General features: G+C 41.9%; 1 protein-coding gene across 1 annotated transcript in view; it reads left to right on the top strand.

The window, feature by feature from the left end:
• Positions 1 to 699: 699 nt before the first annotated feature.
• The window catches only part of LOC125258704 (protein NLRC5-like), a 239,929-nt gene continuing 222,992 nt past the window's right edge, over positions 700 to 17,636 (top strand). The window contains exons 1-6 of the mRNA XM_048175689.1: positions 700 to 1,338; positions 2,599 to 2,738; positions 3,608 to 3,712; positions 4,132 to 4,216; positions 12,937 to 13,132; positions 13,230 to 15,060. Of these exons, the coding sequence (XP_048031646.1) occupies positions 2,680 to 2,738; positions 3,608 to 3,712; positions 4,132 to 4,216; positions 12,937 to 13,132; positions 13,230 to 15,060 (2,276 nt within the window). The 5' untranslated portion in view covers positions 700 to 1,338; positions 2,599 to 2,679. The remainder of the gene's footprint in view (positions 1,339 to 2,598; positions 2,739 to 3,607; positions 3,713 to 4,131; positions 4,217 to 12,936; positions 13,133 to 13,229; positions 15,061 to 17,636) is intronic.

The following is a 17,636-nucleotide window of genomic DNA, read 5'->3' as shown; positions in this document are numbered from 1 at the left end:
TTGTTAAACAAAGAGGCGGGCGGGGGGGGGGGGGGTTGTATTCTACTGTAATGTGTAATATGTGAAGATGTAAGCTGTATGAGGACGTACGTGACATCAGGGGCGGCCCGTTTCAAAGAAACAGTCGAATTATAGAATAAAAACCAACATCCACTTCAATTAAGTACATACAGTTTTTTTGTGCACATTTTTATTCAGCATTCCCATCCAGAGTTTTTTAGGTGATAACACAAAATTCACATAAAATAGGTGGATGGAAACACAGCTAGTGACTGAATGTGACAAGGAATACAGAGAACGCTCACACACGGCAGCTGTGCTCAAATTTAAGTCACTTTAAATTGTTTATTTAAAAGTGATTATTCTTTGTTTTTCAATAAAGTTCTTGAATAAATTAGATGATTTTTTTAAGTAAATAGAGTAATTTATAGTACATAGTGTTTTTGAACCATACTATAGCTAGTAAATTGTAGTATATATATGCTCATATTTAATGAATACTACAGCATACTGTAATATTAACTATAGTGAACTGATAAACTGTTATAAATACTGTAGTATACTTCAGTTTTTACTACAGTAAACTGTAGTGTATTGTCAGGTAAAATAATTTCTTTATATTAGTTGTTATATTATCACAGCAACTATAGAATTACCAAAACAAATTTATTCAAGTACTTTACTATAGTATGGTTCAAAAACTCTACAGTATTTACTATAAATATACTATATTTTCACGTGGAGCAGCTAGTGTGGAAGGTTGTGTTTGATATTAACCCATAATCTGTGATTGTGTAGCACACGTCCAAGTGAGTTTATTTGTAATAGACAAATGTGGCTATTGTGTATCAAAGTTTGAGAGCCCTATAGTACAAACATTGAGTTACTGATGCTCAAACAAAGTGTTACCAATAATTGGCAAGATTTTCATAATAATATCTACTAATAATTTGTTCCTCTATTCACTTGTTGTGTCTCCCAGAGGACATGTATGAAATCGATGCTTCATAACAAAAAGTCACATTTTGATTTACCCCGATTTATGACAAACTATTTGAAAATTATTTAAATGATAAAATGATGCTGGTTTCTCAAACATCAGTAAACATTAGAACAACATCATCACAGGTGTACCGTGTTTATATAATGTTTCAGAGCGCTGCTTTCACTGTTAAACATTACAAGTCTTCAGATGAAAACAGCAGAAGATGAAGCAGAATCTCTTTAACACAGATTGAATCACGTGACAAACAGGAGCACAGGTGAGTCTCAAACTGAAAGTGTTTCAGAGACTTCTGGATTCTGTTCCTGCAGGACAAGACCGTCTGTACTGCTGAAGTAAGCTTTAATACTGACACCATTACAGTTATTTGAGGAATATGAACGGATTTCATATGAGTTCGTGTGATTATGATTATTAACATGATATGTTCAGTTATAGCCTAACATAAGTTATAACTTATACCTGTTGTAAAAGAATAACAAATGATCAAGAAACAGCCAGGAATTACTAAAACAAACAATTTTATAGACATTAATTTTGTAGAAATTAATAATGCTTTTTCTAAAAATGTTTATTCCAGTTTTAGGATGTTGTTTTGTGATAATGTGAAGTTGAAAGTTTTCTTTGGACAATCCAGTATTTCCAGTTAGAGAAAGTTTTGAATCAGGGCCAGTGTTTGGAGATTTAGTTTCAGAAGGCGGAGCTTATATGAATATTCATGAGATTCCCGGAGGTTCGCCCTCTCTATTTTTCTGAGGTGAATCTATATAATAAAGTTAGTGAAATAATCGCCTAATATAATATTAACTGTAATTTAGTGATGTAAGGATATTACACTCACCAGATCTTCTCATCTGAGCCTCAGCGGTCTGACGTCACTGTCAGAATATTTGAGATGACCAATCAAATCAAAGTAGGCGGAGTTTATGTTCACAGAAGCTGTTGAGCGCAAATTCCAGCGTCATAAAGTGCGAGATAAGATGAGATAAACTAAACATTTCATATTTGACAGCTGTTTTAGGATAGAAATGTTGAACTACTGACAAAAATAACCAGGGATGCAAACTAATGAACTTTTGTCTAATTTCGCCATTTTGAATTGCCGATATAATTTACCTGATTCATGTAATTCAGTAAGCCTATTAATCAAAATAAAATGTCAAAACCAACATGGATAAAGTTACCAGCTCAATTTAAATAATCTGTTCTACATATGATCTATATGTTCTGGGCAGTATGACTGTTGTTCCAATCCAAACACATTTTTACCCAGGATGCTGTTTTACATGAATATTGGATACCTTGATAAAGCAACATAAACATCCTCATGTTTTAACCATACTTGTGAACTAGAGTTTGTAAACTAGTGTTGAAAATGTTAATGTTTCTCACCAAAACCAATGAGAAATTAAATACAGTTTATCACTCTGAAGACAGAAATAAAATCTTATTAATAATATTAATATTTAACATAGTTGTTGCATATTTAATTTTTTTTATTAACTCAACATTCATCATGAGTTGTTATTTTTCCTCATCATTTCTCCCTCTGAAGTATCCTGATATTAATCTCAGTCACTCATTGTCATGTCCAGGTCATGCTGAGCATCTGATGGTCTTCAGCGACACAGAGACACCAGAGCTGAGCTGTTTTCAGTGTCAGTTTATCTGCAGTAATGTCAGAGGAGCGAGGAAAGGACTCTCTCTCTAAGATGAGTCTCTCAGAGAAACAGAGGTAAGACTGCGTCTGTTTTCACACAATCATTTTAAACTCTACTGGAGTTTCAGGTTTGTCCTGTAAAGAACAGCCTGATCAACAAGGAGTGTTTTCTCTCACCGTTGACATGTCTAATGCTGTGCAAAACAATTTACAACTTCCTATGAATGCTTCTAGATTAAAAATGTCTTGAAACTGGTTTCATATTTAATTTACAGGAACATTTATCACAGTTAAATATGTTTAATGTACCATATAGTCCTGTACAAACCCTGATTAAAGTGTATTTCATTACAGTTTAAAGCTGCTCGTTTAGTGGATAGTGAATGTAAATAATGTGGAAACTTTAATTAGAACAAGTCAAATATACATGTCAAACAGGGCTTTATAGACAATGTCACAGTTAATAACTAACTAACGTTCAGAGCTTCTACTTGACTGTAGATGTTTTGGGACTGTGAACGAATCATTTTAACATCACTCTTGATGGCCACTGGGAATTACTAAAAATGAACAATAAAAAACAAATAGCTGGAAATGATGAACAATAAACACCTGAAATCATCACACTTTACAATCTAAATTAGTGGATATTTGTAAAAGAAATTTAAAAGGTTTTCATCTATTTCTCAGCCTCTCATTTACTGCACACTTATACTAGGTGAGATTTTAGTTTTAGTATTTTATGTATGTTAGTGTGTATGATAATCATCTGGTTACTGCAGTCAACAGTGTTTATTTACTCAAGAGATTTAATTTGTTTTAATCTGACCAGTTATCCAAGTCTCGGATCAGGAATTTGTTTGTTAAACTGGGCTTAATTAAACATGAATCCTGAAGTATCTCCTGTAGTAAAGTGTTTTATCTTTCTGCTCTTGTGTCATTAGTAAAAGATCAGACTCAGGTGTGTTCAGCTCTGTGTCTCTGAAGAGTGACCGGTCAAAAGGTGAAGGACCATATTTCAGTGAGAGAAAACCATCAACTAACAAAAGGTATTTCATGTTTTTTTATTATTATTATTTTTTTTTTATCATTGAAATGTTGTTCCAATTTGCAAAAAGCAGTGCTATAAATGCCTAAATAGAGCCTCAGCAAAAAGATTTAAATTTTTTGATTTGAATAATTATATATTTTGTAATTCACCTTTAATTTGTGTGTGCTAACATAACTGCCTCACAAAATATTAAAATAAAATACTTGTTGTCAATGCAGAATTTACTATATAGTCAACATTTGAAGTGGATCAAAAAAGGTTTTGATCCACGTCAAATGTTGACTATTGTATTTATACTTAAACACTTTAACAGCATGAACTTAAATAATGTTTTCTTTTTCTCTTTGATAAAAATGTTTGCAGATATTTATATAATACTTTGACTAAAAATGTTGTATTTATTTTATTGGCTAACAGTCTTCAATGTGAGACATTAGACTCAGAGGTTCAGACTCACAGGATACATAAGAATTTCAATGACAAACTCCTAAAGATCTTCCAGGTAGGAAAAAAATATTTTCATATAAGTCAGTATCTATAGCAAACAAATAAAATACTGAACATGCCTTGCAAAAATACTACAATATAATAAAATAATTTTAATTAGGGATGCACCGATACTAGTATTATAGTACTAGTATCGGCCCGATACCAAGCTCATGTACTTGTACTCATACTCGTAAAAATACCCCCGATACCAAAGACCGATACCTCACATGACGTAACCGACAGAATTTCCCCTGCACAGAGACACCGGCAGCAGCAGCAGAAACAATGTCAGCCTCAGAGGTGTGGAAATACTTCAAAATGAATGATGACAACACACATTGCGAACTGCATGCTTTCAAGCACAATTCATTATCGATTAGTGAAGGCGGGATAGTAGGGTGACCAGATGAGATTGGCTGAAATGGGGGGGGGGGGGGTGATATTAGACTGCATTGCCTATAATAAAAGATAATGAATTTCAAACCTGAACCAAACATATTTTGATCAACAGTCTGTCATTAGTCTTCAGTCTGCCACAAAAAACAACATTAAAATCATGTCAAACTCAAATGTCATTGTGAAAAAAAAACAATGACTGTGGTAAGTAACAGTGCGTAAATCAGACCTTTCTGTATAGCCTAACGCTAATAAGCTTAAACGAAAATAAGGAAATAATTGTGTAGTTAAGTATTTTTTTGTACACAGTGCCGCGAACAATCAATCACTCCTTTACGCGTGCATCACTGTCCTCCTCGCGGCTGCAGCAAATTGCACTCTCTTCATCAAGGCTTAAAACAAAAAGGGCATGCATATCTAAATTCGCGCCTAGCCGCCTACGGTATTTTTTTAGAACTTAGAAAAAAGATGCTGCAGCCAATGAGCAGCTGGCGGGGGCTGGTTGCAGGAAGACTCAACCTCCACAGACAGTTTTTAATGTTTATCAGACAATAACTACTCAAGATTTTGCTTTAGTATAATTTTCGGGACAATTAGGGCCAGATTCGGAATTCGGGACAACAGTTTAGATTTCGGGACTGTCCCGAATTTTTCGGGACGTCTGGTCACCCTAAGGGATAGGCGGAATCGCGTTGAATGACACAGAGCAGAAGCGCGAATTTGTTTGTAAATTTCTTTTTATATAACAACAATTATATATATTGGTAATTATGCCCTTTGAAGGTTATTGGTTATTGGACACTGTGAAATTTTTGTTCTTTAAGTTTGTGACAAGCACATAAAAAATTATTACTTTTTTCATTAGAGTAATAATAAAGAAGCAGTCCTACATTCATTAGTCTCACTGTGTTGTGCTTGGAAAGCTGCAACATCACCAAAAAAAAGAGAGAGAGAGAAATTAATAAATGTATAGGTATCGGTATCAGCGAGTACTAGAAAAAAAGTATGGGTACTCGTACTCAGTCCTTAACCCTCAGGGGTCTGAGGATTTTTGGGACCCTGGAGAAGTTTTGACATGCCCTGACATTTGTGGATTTTTCAGTTGTTCATAAAAATATTAATGGAAAAAGTGTCATTACACTGTATTCAGCACAAACTAGGCTACAATAATATGTGAGGAACATGTATGTACATGTTTGTGTTTTTGAAGGAATAACGTTTATGCGTGGTTATTGAAAAAACAAAAAACTTAAGTCACTGAAATAAAGCCAAAAAATATATATTAAATCTTTGTTCACAAGACTTCTGGGTATTTGAGGTTGTAGACTAGAGTTTTTGCTTCAAAATGAGGTAAAAATTATGCTGCCTGCTTGTTCATATAAAACAATAGAGAGATTTAAATTTTCTAAAACATCTTTGGTCAAGAAACACAGTATGCGTGGAGGCGTGAATCCTCATGTATAATGGGTGATTCTCACCTGAGAAGACAAAAGAATCACATAATAATGACCTGAAATGACTTGCATATTAATGAGGCCTTTCAGTCAGGTAGGCTGTGAAAAAAACCTTCTGTGATGGTGTATATCAAACATACAGAAAAAACAGCAATACTGTGAAATATTATTACAATTTAAAATAATGGTATTCTATTATATTCTTTAAAATATAATGTATTTCTGTGATGCAAAGTGTCTGAACAATTATGTTACCTCTATGGCATTTCATATAGGCTTTTAGCTTAAAAGCATGCACATTTGGAGAAATATTGATGGATTCTCATATGTTTGTCAATTTTCTATACAGAAGAGTAATATTTATTCAGGATTTATTGTCATTACTATGAGTGCTGGATACTGTGTTTTCGATTCATACTTGCAGCCGGAGGGCGCTCTGTACACCTTTAGTCCACAAATGCCTGAGCACTAAAGAAGAATAGGCAATCCAGGAACTAACCCAACTAACAGAGGCCAGAGATCGCTAACTATGGCTATTCAAAACACTTTTCAAGACAATAAATACACGATTGAGACGATTAATGCATGTATTGACTGAATTTGCGTCTGAATAGCGCTCGCTCCGTGGGCGTGGCCGCATTAGTGGATAATGAGCTGAATCACGGATTTCTGACATGGCTCTCTTTTCATACAGATTACATAAACACAGAATATTTGTTTTCGATTTGACTTACACGATTTAAAACCTGACATTTCAACGTTTTTTTAGACATAAGTCTAATTTTTTTGTGATTAGTATTCACTAAGTTACAGTTCATTTTCTGAGAACTATCAGATTGGATTTCGTTCAGAGGGAGACGAGAGTTCCCATTCAGTCGGTCACGTTCGACGTACGTCGGACAGACCGACGAATAGGAATCTCGCCAGAGAGGCCAATCTACTTCGAGTGTAACTAAACGACCCAATGCACATTGGCATGCAATCATATGCATCAGCTGCTTGCCTCGCAGCGCGGGTATATAATGAGCAGCAGGTGCGTTGCATCTTCAGCTTTTCGCTTCGGAGACAAACTTCTGCAACACTGAAGAAAGCTACTGAAAGCACGAGTGTGGTGAACGAGTCAGCTCTTCGAGACGTCTCTTGGTTGCGGTGCAGGCGGACAGCGCAGCAGCGGGGCCGATTTCTCCTTTGTTTTTTTCTTTTGCCTTTTTATTTGAGCAAAAAGCTGTAATCAGCGTGAAGGCCGTTCTCACGGCTGGTGAAACGGTGCGCCTAGAGCGCTAAAAAGCTGTTATTACAGCTGGTAAGAGAGCGCCTTCAAGGAGAGTGCACACGACAGGCTGCACATTTCCCTGTCTGTGCTGCAGCGGCTTTTCCCCTGCGTGCTTCAGCACCTAAAAGAGTCAGTCCTTGAAAGAGCTTACACGAGTAGTTCGCGTCTTTTTAAAGATGTCGTTCTACTTGTCTGTTTCTGGATGCGGTCGTTACCTGGCGCCTCGGGATGGTCACCAACGCTGTATCGCGTGCTTGGGCTTAAGGCACGCTGAGGCGGCGTTTGTGGACGAGTCATGTACCCATTGTGGGAAGATGACCGTCGCGGAGTTGGGGTCGAGACTCCACTTCCTGCAAAGGGGTGGAGTCCCGGTCCCGATGCCTCGTTCCAATCCTCCTCAGAGGGTTGCTTCGGGCGGCGGGGCCGGTGACTTGAGGATCACGGTGAGCGCGCTTCCTTCGGGGAACCAACCCCCTAGGAACCCTTACCCCTCTTGCACTCCGCAGCCAGTAGAGCTGCCGGGGGAACGCGGTGGACCACCCCAGAGGTGTGTACCATCCGTATCCTTCGGAGCTCCCCAAGACGACCGGATGTCGATCGCTGCATCGGAGGGTGAGCCTGACGCTTCTGGGGATGAGGATTCGGCGCAGTTGCCTCCTTCGGGAGTGACTTCTGTGCCCGATTCGGACCCGGAAATGATGGCTATGCTTTCCCGGGCCGCCAACAGGTCAGCTGCTGCACCTCCACCGCCGGCGGCACCTCAGACTGCCCATCGCCAAGGGCGCCCCCCTGCAGCCGCCCCCGCTCCCAGGCCCCAGCAGCAGCAGCCTCCATCCAAGCGGCGTCGTGGAGCCGGTCGCGGGCGGGGTGCCCAGCCTGTCCAGCCACCCCCTAAGAAGAAGGGTGGCAAGGCCAAGTCCAAGCGGCCCTAGGACGGGCGACCCGGAGATGGATGGGACTGCTCTTCAGGAGGTGGTGACCGCACCGCTCCTTCTCCCGGAGGAGGGCCGGGTGGAGAATCCTTTGTTTCCCTTTTTTGTTCCGCCCCTGGCTCAACGGCCAGCGGTACCCAAATTTTCAATAAAAGAGCAGTTTCCTCTATCTCCGGGTCCGAAGAGGGCTCGGAGAGCAGTGGGAGGGCAAGAAACTTACCACTCTCATCCACCTCTTCTGTCGCCAGCGGACAGCAGCGAGCAGCAGGTAGGCAAAACCTCGACTGCTCCCTCTGTCCACCCGTGGAAGCAGGTAAGTGTTGCACAGCACACTGTGACCCCGCTTCGGGACGCCTCACACAGAGAGCCTCCAGGGCCGCGTCCCTGCGTTCCACCTCGCTGCCCCACGGCGGGTACGCCTGTGGTCCCCTTGGTGCCGCTGGTGCGGTCTCTGGGAGCCTGGCTAGCGCTCCCCAGTCCGTCTCGCTGGCTCCTTCAGACCATCAGGCTCGGCTATGCGATTCAGTTCGCCCGGCGCCCCCCCAAGTTCGCCTCCCCTCCTGCGTGTGGAGATCGCAGTCCTACTGGCGAAGGACGCGATAGAGCCGGTCCCTCCAGCCGATTTGAGGTCGGGGTTCTACAGCCCCTACTTCATTGTACCCAAGAAAAGCGGCGGGTTACGACCGATCTTGGACCTGCGAGTTTTGAATCGGAGCCTCCACAAGCTACCGTTCAAAATGCTCACGCAGAAACGCATTTTCGAGTGCATCCGTCCCCGAGATTGGTTTGCAGTGATCGACCTGAAGGACGCGTACTTCCATGTTTCGATTCTTCCTCGACACAGGCCATTCCTGAGATTCGCGTTCGAAGGTCGAGCATATCAGTACAGAGTCCTACCCTTCGGGCTGGCCCTGTCTCCCCGCGTCTTCACGAAAGTCGTGGAGGGAGCCCTTGTTCCCATGAGAGAACAGGGTGTTCGCATTCTCAACTATCTAGACGACTGGCTCATTCTAGCACAGTCTCGGGATCAGTTGTGCGAACACAGGGACTTGGTGCTCAGTCACCTCAGCCAGTTGGGGCTTCGGGTCAACTGGGAAAAGAGCAAACTCGCCCCAGTGCAGAGGATCTCTTTTCTCGGTATGGAGTTGGATTCGGTCGAACAGTTAGCATGCCTCACAGAGGAACGTGCTCGGTCGGTGTTGAACTGCCTGAATACGTTCAACGGCAGGACAGCGGTCCCACTGAAGTTCTTTCAGAGGCTCCTGGGGCATATGGCGGCTGCAGCGGCTGTAACACCACTCGGTCTGCTTCATATGAGACCGCTTCAGCACTGGCTTCACGGCCGAGTCCCGAGATGGGCGTGGCAACGCAGCACGTTCCGGGTGCCAATCACTCAGGAGTGCCGCCGAACCTTCAGTCCGTGGTCGGACCCTTTGTTTCTCCGGGCAGGAGTGCCCCTAGAACAAGTGTCCCGGCATGCTGTGGTTTTCACAGATGCTTCTGCCACCGGCTGGGGTGCCACGTACAACGGGCATGCAGTCTCAGGGGTTTGGACGGGACCCCATCTGCATTGGCACATCAATTGCCTCGAGTTGCTGGCAGTACGCCTTGCTCTGAGCCGCCTCAAAGGCCTGCTTCGGGGCAAGCATGTACTGGTCCGTACGGACAACACTGCGACCGTTGCGTACATCAACCGTCAAGGTGGTCTACGCTCCCGTCGCATGTCGCAACTCGCCCGCCATCTCCTCCTGTGGAGTCGGAAGCATCTGAGGTCGCTTCGCGCCATTCATGTTCCCGGTGTGCTCAACTGTGTGGCCGACGAGCTATCACGAGCTGCGCTGCCAGGAGAGTGGCGACTCCACCCCCAGGTGGTTCAGCTGATCTGGAGAGAATTCGGAGAGGCTCAGGTAGACCTGTTTGCCTCACCAGAAACCTTCCACTGCCAGTTGTTTTACTCTCTGACCGAGGGGACACTCGGGACAGATGCACTGGCTCACAGCTGGCCCCGGGGCCTGCGCAAATATGCGTTTCCCCCAGTGAGCCTACTTGCACAGACCCTGTGCAAAGTCAGGGAGGACGAGGAGCAGGTCTTGTTAGTTGCGCCTTACTGGCCCAACCGGACCTGGTTCCCAGAACTCTCACTCCTCGCGACAGCCCCTCCCTGGCCCATCCCTCTGAGGAAAGACCTCCTTTCTCAGAGACGGGGCACTCTTTGGCACCCGCGTCCAGACCTCTGGAAACTCCATGTCTGGTCCCTGGAAGGGACGCGGAGGTTCTAGGTGACTTACCCCCTGAGGTACTTAACACCATCACTTCGGCACGTGCACTGTCTACGAGACGTGCTTACGCCTCGAAGTGGAACCTGTTCGTCGAGTGGTGCTCTTCTCGCCGAGAAGACCCCCGAAGATGCTCGATTGGAGTCGTGCTTTCCTTCTTGCAGCAAGGGTTGGAGCGTAGGCTGTCCCCCTCCACCCTCAAAGTCCATACTGCTGCTATCTCTGCTTACCACGACCACATAGATGGCAAATCTGTTGGTCAGCACGACCTGGTCATCAGGTTCCTTAGGGGGGCGAGACGGTTAAATCCTCCTCGTCCCCCCTCCATACTCTCTTGGGACCTCACTCTGGTGCTGAGAGCACTTCAGATCGCTCCCTTTGAGCCTTTGCTGTCAGCAGACTTAAAGATTCTGTCTATGAAGACTTTGCTGCTGGTGGCATTGGCCTCCATCAAGAGGGTAGGGGACCTGCAGTCATTTTCGGTCGACGAATCGTGCCTAGAGTTCGGGCCGGGTGACAGCCACGTGGTACTGAGACCCCGGCCTGGCTATGTGCCCAAGGTTCCTACCACTCCCTTCAGGGATCAGGTGGTGAGCCTGCAAGCGCTGCCCTCGGAGGAGGCAGACCCAGCCCTGGCTTTGCTCTGTCCAGTTCGCGCCTTGCGACTGTACATAGACAGAACTCGAAGCTTCAGGACCTCAGACCAGCTCTTTGTCTGTTACGGAGGCCATCAGAAAAGAAAGGCTGTCTCCAAGCAGAGGATGGCCCACTGGATAGTGGATGCCATCGCCCTGGCTTATCAAGCTCAGGGCGTGCCCTGCCCGCTCAGGTTGCATGCTCACTCCACGAGAGGTGTAGCATCCTCCTGGGCGCTGGCTCGTGGCGCCTCGCTAACAGACATTTGTAGAGCTGCGGGCTGGGTGACACCTAACACGTTCGCTAGATACTATAGCCTTCGTGTCGAGCCGGTCTCCTCCCGTGTTCTCGCCTCAGGTCAGAGGCACGGAGAGGCCCCGGCTTAGTGTCGGCTTGCTGCGCTACATGCGCGTTCTATTCTCCAGAGAGTCCCTTCGGGCAGACCCTGTTGAGTCCTCCGGTTACCCCTCGGCAGCCGACGTGGCGGAGCGTCTGGCGCCAGGCCTATACTCCGCTGTATCCTTGAGAACCGGATTTAGGCTGGGTTCCATATGTGTGACCCTACGGGGATCCCATATGGGTTTTTCCACGGTTGCTCCTAAACGAAGCCCGTGTCTTTCCCTCTGGGAGAACCCATCTCTCACCGAGTGGAGTCACCCCAGTTCTTCCATATGTTGTACAGCCTACAAGGTTAGTCCATATGTACTTATCCATATAACTCCTTCGGGGAAGGATATGGCTTCCGCAGCGTTCCTTATCTGATGTAAGGCTACGCTTCCCAGTGTTATCCAATTGTCTCACTGAATGGGTTTTGGGAACAACAGTGATCGACCCTCTCTGTGTGAGCTCGGTCCCACCGTCCTTAGGCAAGGGGGTTCAGGTGGCTCACAACAGAGCGCTGGAAGAGGGCAGCTCCTGTGGCGCTTTGGTAGGGATTCCTATTCGTCGGTCTGTCCGACGTACGTCGAACGTGACCGACTGAATGGGAACGTCTCGGTTACAAAGGTAACCCTCATTCCCTGAAGGAGGGAACGGAGATGTACGTCCCGTCGCCACAGGCATTGTCCTGCTGATGCTGCCGCCTGCTGGGTTCGGCTCCTCAGCGAAAACCTGAAGATGCAACGCACCTGCTGCTCATTATATACCCGCGCTGCGAGGCAAGCAGCTGATGCATATGATTGCATGCCAATGTGCATTGGCTCGTTTAGTTACACTCGAAGTAGATTGGCCTCTCTGGCGAGATTCCTATTCGTCGGTCTGTCCGACGTACATCTCCGTTCCCTCCTTCAGGGAACGAGGGTTACCTTTGTAACCGAGACGATCACGCATCATGTTGGTTTTCTTTATTTTACAAAAAGCACAACATTTTGTTTTTACTCTGAGTGTACACAAATAAAAGAAGATATTCCACAGATTAAAATGGTGTATAACTCTTAATTGTATGTGCAACATTAACGGAGTATTTTGAGTCTCTTTCACACTGGTAAGAAAAAAACCGCGATGGTATCGCCGGCGATACCCTCAGACCTCAGAGTGTTAAAAAATGGTATCGGTGCATCCCTAATTTTAATGTAATCAAAATGTAAATAAAAGATGTTTTTGTACTTTTTGTGTGTTCAATGGCAGCTAATTGACAAGTTTCATTTTTAACTGGTTTCTTTTACAAATATTTTTAATATCTAAATAAATAGTTTTGACCAAATATGGATGTGGATCTGGTTAAATTGTGTTGTTCTGTATCTTTTTTTTTCTTGCTTTGTTTGTAGGATCTTGAGAGCAAAATAATAACGTTTCTGAAGAATGAATTAGAAAAGTTTAAGAAAATATTAAAAAATCAGAACACACAAAACTTTGTGAAGGACTTTAATGAGAACAGATGCAGTACCAAAGCAGCAGCTCTTGATCTCACACTACATTACCTGAGAGAGATGAAGCAAGATGAAACTGCTGATGCTCTAGAAGGTCAGAGACTCATGACCATCTGTCAGATTGACACTTACTGTATAAATGTAGGAGAGAAAAATAGGACTAAAACTATATTTTTTGTTCCTGTGTTTAGATGAGCTGTTCTTCGTTCATCAGCTCAAATGTGGCCTAAAGAAGAAGTATCAATGTGTGTTTGAAGGAATTGCGAAGCAAGGTGACTCCACACTTCTGAATAACATCTACACAGATCTCTATATCACTCAGGGCGGCAGTGAACAGGTCAATACTGAACATGAGGTCAGACAGATTGAAGTTGCTTCCAGGTGTCATGAATCTCAAGAGATACAGGTTAAATGCACACAATTGTTTGAAGCTCCAGAACAACATGAGGAGATCCGAACTGTACTGACAAAAGGAGTCGCTGGCATTGGAAAATCAGTCTCTGTGCAAAAATTTGTTCTGGACTGGGCTGAAGGAAAAGAAAATCAAGATATCAGTTTCATATTTCCTCTTCCATTCAGAGAGATGAACTTAAAGGAGGAAGAAAAACTAAGTTTGATGGACCTTATAACTCAGTTTTTCCCAGAGACAAAAGGACTGAACCTTACAAGAAGAAATCAATTCAAAGTCCTGTTCATCCTTGATGGATTGGATGAATGTCGCCTTCCTCTGAAGTTTGATGGTAATGAGACGTGGCGTGATGTATCGTCACCAGCCTCTCTGGATGTTCTCCTAACGAACCTCATGAAGGGAAATCTGCTTCCTTCTGCTCTCATCTGGATCACCACCAGACCAGCAGCTGCCAGTAAGATTCCTCCTGACTGTATCGACCGGCTGACAGAGATACGAGGATTCAGTGATGCACAAAAGGAAGAGTACTTCAAGAAAAGATTCACGGATCAGAATCAGGCCAACACAATCATTGATCATGTTAAAAAATCAAAGAGTCTCTTTATCATGTGCCACATCCCAGTCTTCTGCTGGATTTCAGCCACTGTTCTCCAGAACATTCTGGAGGAGAAAAGAAATAATGATGTGAAAAACAATCAGGCTGATGAGATCTCTAAAACACAGCAGGAATCAAACACTGAAGACACTCCCAAGACTCTGACACAAATGTACACACACTTTCTCCGCTTTCAGATCCAGCAGAGCAAACGGAAGTATGATGGAGAATACACAGCAGATGTTTCCTGGGATAAAGACACCATCCTTTCACTGGGGAAACTGGCATTTCATCAGCTGGAAAGAAACAACGTGATCTTCTATGACACAGACCTGGAAGCCTGTGGTATTGATGTCTATAAGGCATCAGTGTACTCAGGCATGTGTACCCAGATCTTTAAGGAGGAAACAGGGATCACTCTTGGTACCATGTACTGCTTTGTTCACTTGAGCATTCAAGAGTTTATTGCAGCCCTTTATGCACATCTGTTTCTAGACATCAACAAGACAAGTGTGTTTGATCATGAGTCTACAGAACAGAAAAACAAAAATGAAACCATGATTGATTTTCTCAAGACTGCAGTGGACAAGGCGCTCGAGAGTGACAATGGACACCTGGACCTTTTCCTTCGCTTCCTCCTCGGTCTGTCGCTCCAGTCCAATCGACGACTCTTACGGGGTCTGTTAACACAGCAAGATGACAATGACCAGAGCAACAAGGAAATAGTTCAGTACATCAAGCAGAAACTAGAAGATAATCTGCCTGCAGAGAGATCCATCAATCTGTTCTACTGTCTGAATGAACTGAACGACCAAACTCTGGTGAAGGAGATTCAGACCCACCTTAGCAGAGGAAGTCTCTCATCTGGTGACCTTTCACCTGCCCAGTGGTCTGCTTTGGTCTTTGTGTTGTTGACATCAGAGGAAGAGCTGGAGGAGTTTGATCTTCAGAAATTCAAGAAATCAGACGAGTGTCTCATTAGATTATTGGCAGTCATCAAAACCTCCAGAAGAGCTCTGTAAGTCAATTAATGTTTTGTCATGTTTTTGTCTCATCCAGGGTATAACAGACTACTTAAAATACATATATTATCAGTTGTTACCATATATCTCCCAATAAATTGATATTTTAAAAGCTTAATTTCATAAAAGTTTTAGTTCTGACGTCAGACGCCCGTGATTCAGCTCATTATCTGCTAATGCGCCCACGCCCACGGAATGAGCACTATTAAGACGCAAATTCTGAGGCAATACATGTATACATCATTTCAATCGTGTATTTATTGTCTTTAAAAGTGTTTATCTGTATGTTAAAGCCATGGTTAGCGACCATAAAAGGCTATATGAAATGCCATAAAGGTAACATAATTGTTCAGACACTTTGCATCACAGAAATACATTATATTTTAAAGTGTATAATAGAATACCATTATTTTAAATTGTAATAATATTTCACAGTATTGCTGTTTTTTCTGTATATTTGATATACACCATGATGAGACATGATCACAGAGGGTTTTTTCACAGGCTACCTGACTGAAAGAACTCATTGATATGGAAATCATTACAGCTCATTATGCAAATATTTTGTGTTCTAAGGTGTAAATTACCTAATTTTTCATGAATATTCAATATTTTGTTACAGGATATACAGGATAATTTTTACATCGGTTTGAAGCAAAAACTCTAGTCTACAACCTGCAATACCCAGAAGTCTTGTGAACACAGATTTAAAAAAAAATTTTGGCTTTATTTCAGTGACTTAAGTTTTTGTTTTTTTTAATAACCACGCATAAACGTTATTCCTTCAAAAACACAAACATGTACATACATGTTACTCACATATTATATTATATTATGCTGAATACAGTGTAATGACACTTTTTCCATTAATATGTTTATGAACAACTGAAAAAAACACAAATGTCAGGAGATGTCAAAACGTCCTCAGGGCCCCGAAAATCCTCAGACCCCAGAGGGTTAAGAACTGCCATAGATTGCTGTCTCCTAAAGTTTTTGGATATTCCTTATATTATGTGTGGTGGTCAGTTCACAGCAGTGACAAATTGTCTTTTCTAATAAGTTTAAATATATTGTTTACCTTTTTAAAGCCATATTTTCACTTAGTAATTTCTTGTTTATTGAACTGTTGTATAAAATCAATATCATATTTGTAATCATGCTAATATTTGGAGAAAAAACGGCAATTTTTATGTGATGTTGGTTAACTGTATTAAGTGATATAAATATAAAAGACATACAGGGGCATTTTTGCCCCTTATCTTGAATTTTGGGGGCATTCTAAATGAATTTTTATTGACTAGATCACACCGTGAAAATATCCACTCTAAATTTGTTTGTGCACTCGTCTAACCTACTAGACTACATCACATAGTGAATACACACACTCTATGGTTGTGTTTTTGTTTCGTTTTTTTGTAAAGTGAGGGACATACTTGATAATTTCAGATTGTTAAAACAACAATTAGATATCATTGTACATAGACGATGCAGCACTGGCCCAATCGGGCAAGTGACAATTCTGTCAACTGTCCCAAGGGTTGTCTCCACGGTTGTCCCGGGCCATCGAGCAGTCCTTATTGTCGAGCCCTGATATATATATATATATATATATATATATATATATATATGTATATATATATATATATATATATATCTCAAAGCAAAAAAAATGCAAAAGAAGTGTTGCACTGGGTACGAGTTCCATCTCTGTGCTCTTTGGGTGCAAGGGATAGTTCAACTCATAGAATTAAGCATGGTCCAAGGCACTCGAATCTTTTAGAAAACTTTTTTTAAAAAGCCTTTATTTCATCCTGGCTAAATATTAAAACAGGTGACAAGTGCACAGTCTGCACACCTACGCGTTGCAGCTGATTTTGCTTTCATCAGGGTGTGAGTAACAAACACATTTAGAGTTCATTTTGAGCAGCAATTGTTAGTCTAATGACAATCACCTGGTTGTGCTACACAGTACAAACAGAAAAGAGGAAGTTTGACGATTACATAAATTAAATTAAACAAAGTATAATCAATATAAATAAACAAAAGAAAAAATAAATAAACAAATGATAATATATTGAATGAAGTAAAGTATATAACTCAGAATCCGCAACTCAATATATATAATCGATAATGTACATAGTGTAATTTAAATTTATGAAGAAAAAAACACTTTTCAACAATGTCACAAATATCACAAATCAATAATATACACAATGTAATTTATATTTCCCACCCAAAAATCTAAACTTAAATAAAATAAAAATACAAAATATATACATAGTATAACATTATGTTTCAAAAAAAAAAAAAAAAAAAAAAAAATTCAAACCAGAATCAACAAAATACTATTTTCAGGTCTAACATCTTATTACAAAAAAGGTACAAAGTCTAATTCCCCATTTAAGCCTGGAAATTTAGTTGCTTTCAGTGTAGATCCAGAAAGACTCTCTTTGTAGAAGCTATATATATATATATATATATATATATATAATGTGTGTGTGTGTGTGTATTATTTATGTTAAAGATATTAAATAATGGAAAACATATTTTATTTTTGTATATAAAAATATTC

This window comes from Megalobrama amblycephala, linkage group LG23, assembly GCF_018812025.1.
Source record: "Megalobrama amblycephala isolate DHTTF-2021 linkage group LG23, ASM1881202v1, whole genome shotgun sequence".
NCBI lineage: Eukaryota > Metazoa > Chordata > Actinopteri > Cypriniformes > Xenocyprididae > Megalobrama > Megalobrama amblycephala.
The sequence above is the reverse complement of the archived record's forward strand: the minus strand, read 5'-3'. Positions and strand labels throughout refer to the sequence as shown.